General features: G+C 33.4%; 1 protein-coding gene across 2 annotated transcripts in view; it reads left to right on the plus strand.

Moving 5' to 3' along the window:
- LOC116583895 (probable ubiquitin carboxyl-terminal hydrolase FAF-X) overlaps window positions 1-5,557 on the plus strand; it is a 138,436-nt gene extending 132,879 nt beyond the window's left edge. Inside the window, exons 42-45 of one of the 2 annotated variants that reach the window (XM_032331881.1) lie at window positions 2,176-2,332; window positions 2,476-2,736; window positions 3,077-3,172; window positions 4,193-5,557. In XM_032331881.1, coding sequence (XP_032187772.1) covers window positions 2,176-2,332; window positions 2,476-2,736; window positions 3,077-3,172; window positions 4,193-4,330 — 652 coding nt within the window. In that variant the 3' untranslated portion in view covers window positions 4,331-5,557. The remainder of the gene's footprint in view (window positions 1-2,175; window positions 2,333-2,475; window positions 2,737-3,076; window positions 3,173-4,192) is intronic. The other variant, XM_032331882.1, reaches the window with a different exon arrangement.
- Window positions 5,558-6,000: the final 443 nt, after the last annotated feature.

Genomic DNA, 6,000 nt, shown 5'->3' on the forward strand with positions numbered 1-6,000 from the left:
GCGCTTTACTGACTGACCTGCCCAAGCATCCTACATTATTTTATAAATTTGTAGTGCTTAATCATTACAGTCTTGAATTTCAGGGGGACTAGAAATACTAGACTTCTTGAATTAATATTTTAATTTGTCATCAAATTAGCCATCACGGATTTCAGACAAATCAGTTAATGTCAAAATGGCATTAACCAAAACCAGTCACCATGAGACAAAAGTATTTAGAAGTTTCAACCTACATTTGTTTATTACTCAATATCTATTTCAGTATCATGAGAGAATTTATTTTTTAAATTTTATTTGAATTCTAGTTAGTTAACATACAGTAATACTGGTTTCAGAAGTAGATTTCAGTGATTGATCATTTACAGAGAATATCTAGTGCACATTCTACTACCTGCCCTCCTAAATGCCCATGACCCAGTTACTTATCTACCCCTACACACCTCCTCTAGCAACCCTCAGGTGTTCTCTGTGGTTAAGTCTCTTGGTTTGTTTTTCTCTCTCTTTTTTTTTCCTTTTTTTCCTCCTTTCCCACATGTTCATCTGTTTGTTTCTTAAATTCTACATAAGACTGAGATTATAATGAACATTTAGTGTATTCAGTTTACATTACAAAGTATCTGCTATGTACCACACCAGTAATAGGCAACAGAACAGGTAAAGACGACACGGTTTACAATGGTATATAACAAGTAGTTGTAGTAATGATAAGTTGGCAAAAATACCGACTGACTTCATTATCACCTAAAACTAAAGAATTAAGTAGAGTATAAACTATAATACCATTGTTTCCAAGATAAACAAGATTTAGATTATGAAGCGTATATACTGCAAAACAAAAGCACAAAACAGGTGCCTGCCTGGCTCAATCAGAAGAGCATGCAACTCTTGATGTTGGGGTAGGGAGTTCAAGGCCCACATTTTGGGTAAAGATTACCAAAATAAATAAAAACATAACCAAAAAATTGGTTTTTTATTTGGAATATCATGATGTTCCAAGTAAGTAAGGTAAATGGTGAAAAGGAGTTTCTCTAGAGACTTTCTTTCTAGGTCCTCCTAAAAAAGAAAGAAGGCACATTTTGCCCACAAATAATTTTAAATTGGCTTTTGAGAAAAACAAGAAGTAACTGGATGTATAAAATGTTATGCTGATACTTGGTTAGAACTGCAGTGCAGTCTAAAATTAGCAAATCTGGGACGCCTGGGTGGCTCAGTTGGTTAAGCAGCTGCCTTCGGCTCAGGTCATGATCCCAGCATCCTGGGATCGAGTCCCACATCGGGCTCCTTGCTCAGCAGGGAGCCTGCTTCTCCCTCTGCCTCTGCCTGCCATTCTGTCTGCCTGTGCTCGCTCTCTCCCCCTCTCTCTCTCTGATAAATAAATAAAATCCTAAAAAAAAAAAATGTTTAAAATTAGCAAATCAGCCAAGTTTACTCTTGCCAGTAAAAATTGCTTTATGTGCCATATGTATATTCTAATGATTTGAAATCGAGTTCATTTTGTAAAATGTGAAATTTTGTCACTTCCATAGTCACTAGACTCTGCAGTCTTTTAAAAAAAAAGGAAAAAAGATCTGGAGGGCTCCTGGATGGCTCAGTCAGTTAAGCATCCAGGTCCTGATTTTGCCTAAGATTATGGTCTCAGGGTTGTGGGATTAAGCCTTCTGTGAGGCTCCATGCCCAGTGGGAAGTCTGTTTGAGGTTCTCTCTTTACCTCTCCATCTGCCCCTCTGCCTCCTGCACATGTGCACTCACACTCTCCTTTATTTCTCTAGAATAAATTAAATCTTTTTAAAAGAATTCTCTGACTCAGTAATTTGGTCTAACTGAAATTACATTCAACTGAAGCAGTCTTGCAGATATAGAGTTAACTTTAATCCTTATTTTAATATTACTAATGCATTTAATTTATAGTTAGCAAAATAATACTGGGTTAATAATTTGAGTAAGACTTCAGACTTTTCAGTCAGACTTTAGCCATCTTTCCACCTTGCTGGCTTTATGACAGTAGGCAAACTGAATTCTGTACTTGTTTTTTCATCTTTTAAATGGGTTTATTCCTTAGGTAATTAACTCTAGGGTTAAATGATTTGATGATTACATCAAAATATGTATAAATGGCACAGTGTTAGCTACCAAATACTATAAATACTACAAATATTTATATTTGATTTTTTTTAGAATTCATAATGCACTTAAAGGAATCCCAGATGATCGAGATGGTTTGTTTGATACAATTCAGCGCTCTAAGAATCACTATCAAAAAAGAGCATACCAGTGTATAAAATGTATGGTAGCACTCTTTAGCAATTGTGCTGTTGCTTACCAAATATTACAGGTGAGAATTATTTTCTCAAATCATATAATAACCTGAACATAATTAAGAACTGCTTTAAAAGAATTGTGAAAATTTGGACTTAGAAGTTAACATTGAAAATTGTTCTAAATTATTTCTTTTTTTTTTTTTTCCCTCTTTTGAAGGGTAATGGAGATCTTAAAAGAAAGTGGACCTGGGCAGTGGAATGGCTTGGAGATGAACTTGAAAGAAGACCATATACTGGCAATCCTCAATATGCTTACAATAACTGGTCTCCTCCAGTGCAAAGCAATGAAACATCAAATGGCTATTTTTTGGAGAGATCACATAGTGCAAGGATGACTCTTGCAAAAGCTTGTGAACTCTGCCCAGAGGAGGTAAAAAAAGCCACCAAAGGGCAGCAGATAAAAATGGAAGAAAAAAAAGTAATTTTTTATATTTATAGGCCAGTGTTTATTAATTTCAAAAAATTATGTTGCAGTTTTGTTGGCTTTAATGTTCTTTGTTGCTTGATTTTGTTTTTAAAGAATCAAATAAACTTAGTAACTCCTTTGTTAGAGAAATTCCTGTGAAATTTTCTAAAAATTATATACCTGGAAAAATCTAATTTTTTTCTCTAATCGTTAGTTATTTTATTTGCTTTAAATGAAAAAATGGTAAACAGTCAACTGGTAACATTTTTTAAACTTTTTTCTCAAAGAGTAATTAAAATAAATTTAAAGTTGTTTGCATAATCAAATTACTAATCTCTTAATTTAAAATTAGGAGCCAGATGATCAGGATGCTCCAGATGAGCATGAGTCATCTCTACCAGAAGATACCCCATTGTATCTTCATTCATCTGGATCTCATTGTCAACAGGTAAGTAAGACTTCAGTGGGTTGTTTTTTTGTTTTTGTTTTTATTCAGTAAATTTTTGTACTTTACCAAAAAAAGAGAATTTAGTTATTTTTCTTACATGTTTTGTAAATTTTCATCTCTGACTACGAAGTAATAAAGGGATTATTCATAATAGCTTTGCCAGAATGATCAGAGAAAGAGAATGGTTATAGTTGGGGTCATGTTGCAGCATGTTTCAGTCTACCCTTATCGCATTTTTCCTGCCAGTTAGGTAATACTCTTGTGCTATTATAGGTAATAAAAATATGTGATCCTTCATATGAACAGAAAATTAATAACCATTGAAGAAACGATAAGACAAACATATCTTGGTTACCTTTGCCCCAATATTCCTTTGCAGTAAAAATGTTGTACAAAATCAATTTGAGTGATTTCACTAGATGATGAGGCATTAGGGAAAAATGATAACTGGTAAGAAATATACATGAACAGTTCAACTTTCATTGAAAAACAAGAATTTGGAGAAATTTTTCAGAAAAGATTGTCCTAAGTTTAAATCACAAACATGACTAAGTGAGGTCTTTAAATTTAATATGCCTCAGAATCATGTAAAGGCACTTGTTAAAAACACGTGACTAAGTTCCAACTCCAGGATATCTGACCGTCAGAGGTGGAATATAAGACTGTATTCTGACAAGTTTCCAGTTGATACTGATGCTGCTGGTCTGTGGACCACAGTGAGAGCACCAATTCTGTTAGCGAAGTATTTGGTGAGAAACACTTTTAAAATACTTCCTTGTGAAAGTAGAATCCAGTTTTATCATAAAGGCACATTTTTTTGAAACAGTTTATTATATCATACTTAAATTCCTTAGAATTTTAGAACTGAAATATAGATTAATTTATATCTACTACATTATTGTTTATAGATAAATCCCTAGAACATACATGTCTACTTTTACACAAACTTTATCCTATGATTTTTCATTTTAACTTTAATATATGAAAAGTTTGACATAATGCTCTCTTTCACCCTCTCAGAATAATCATGTGCATGGACAGCCATATACAGGGCCAGCAGCACAACACTTGAACAACCATCAGAAAACTGGCCAACACACACAAGAAAATTTTGAAAGCAATGAAGAAGTATCCTTATCTCAAATGAAGGATCAGTGAAATACCTATCATTAACTGCTTTCTTAAGACCATGCACTCAGGCCTTACTGTCCAAACTTTTTCTATGTCTGGCTGATATTCAAAACAAGAGAAACTGTTCAGCATGGAGTAGAAAGTCTATTCACTGTCTCATTTGCAGAAATTTGTTGTCAATATATATAAGCCACCTGCAGGGGAAAGTGTATAATGTTTTGTATTAAATGGCTGATACTAATATGTAAATGGCAAAGATGTATATAGTATATTAATGTTTGACTATTAATTCTTAACCAAGAGAATTTTTTTTTTTTTGATGAAGAGTCACAGTTCTACAGAAAAGTAATTTTCTTGTTTTGTTGCTGCATTCTGCATCCAGTATTGTCTGCTTCATGGCAATTGGATCAAATCCTTTACCAAAAATAAAACCAAAAAAGATAATATAAAACAGCCCATCCATAACAGTCACACCATTGGTTTCTTGTTAATTCTTAGTTACTAGAGCCATGTAAGGCTGTTTGGTAACCTCGAATTGTATGGATGGTGTGGAAAAACTGGTGATGTAACATTGTGTCTGGATATTTTTCATTACCTTTTTATTCTGGTTAATAAGTTTAAAGCTATAATGATGCTATAACATTTAGCATGGCGTCACACTAAGTTTGTGTAGCCAGTGAAGACAAAATCACCTGAATGATCGCAGTTTCCCCTAAAGTGACAGTTTTGTTACCTAGAGGTTTTTATTTCTTACACGTAGCATACATACAAAACAAGAGGAAAAATGTGACAGAGAGGTAGTTTTCAGTTACTCATATATTCTTTATATTTAAAGTTTGACAGTTCAGTCTCTTGATGGGAAAAAGAATGTGTAAGTATTGGTTATAGGAATTTTTAAAAAAATGAAAAAGAATATGCAAGCTTTTGCTACCCCAGAATGTATGGAGCATAATAGATGACTGTTTTTTGTGTGCTTGTTTGTTTTACAATAGAGTTTATTAGGTGATACTTTTACAGAAGCCCAGTGAGGGTGGACATCATCAGAATCCTACAATATTTTGAAGTACCATTGTACCTAGATATCTGGCTGGTTTTCTAGTCAGTCACAATTCTACTTGAAAGCAAGAATTGTCCCATTTCCTTTTCCATTCCAAAACTCTTAAGTTGTGGTATTTAATTAGAAAGCATAACTTCTGGTTAGTTAATTTAATTCTGAAGTACTATTTTAGAATAAACATTTGTTTCGGGATTCTATAACTCATGAGTTAATACCATATTTAAAAAAGAATTGGTAACTTTTGAATGTGTGTAATATTTTGAAACCTGTCTAAAAACCAAATATCCTGCAATACAGCCTGTCCTATACTATTTAAATATTTTGCTGTTTTGTTTTATAGAAATTATTTTGCTGAATTCACAAATAGAATTTGATTTAAGAAGAATTTGTCTTTTGTGGGGTTTTTTGTTACTTTTTTGTTCTTAAACATTATACCTTAAAATTAATTATTTGTATAACATATATTGGCATGATACTGAATCCAGCATTTCAGACATCGCATCTTAGTGCTTAAAATTATTTACTCTTTGGGGAGTCTGGATGGCTCAGGTTAAGCATCTGCCTTCAGCTTAGGCCATGATTTCAGGGTACTGGGATCAACCTATTTCTGGTTCCCAGCTCAGGAGGGAATCTGCTTTTC

The sequence above is a fragment of the Mustela erminea genome, chromosome Y (assembly GCF_009829155.1).
Source record: "Mustela erminea isolate mMusErm1 chromosome Y, mMusErm1.Pri, whole genome shotgun sequence".
In the NCBI taxonomy this organism is placed as follows: Eukaryota; Metazoa; Chordata; class Mammalia; order Carnivora; family Mustelidae; genus Mustela; species Mustela erminea.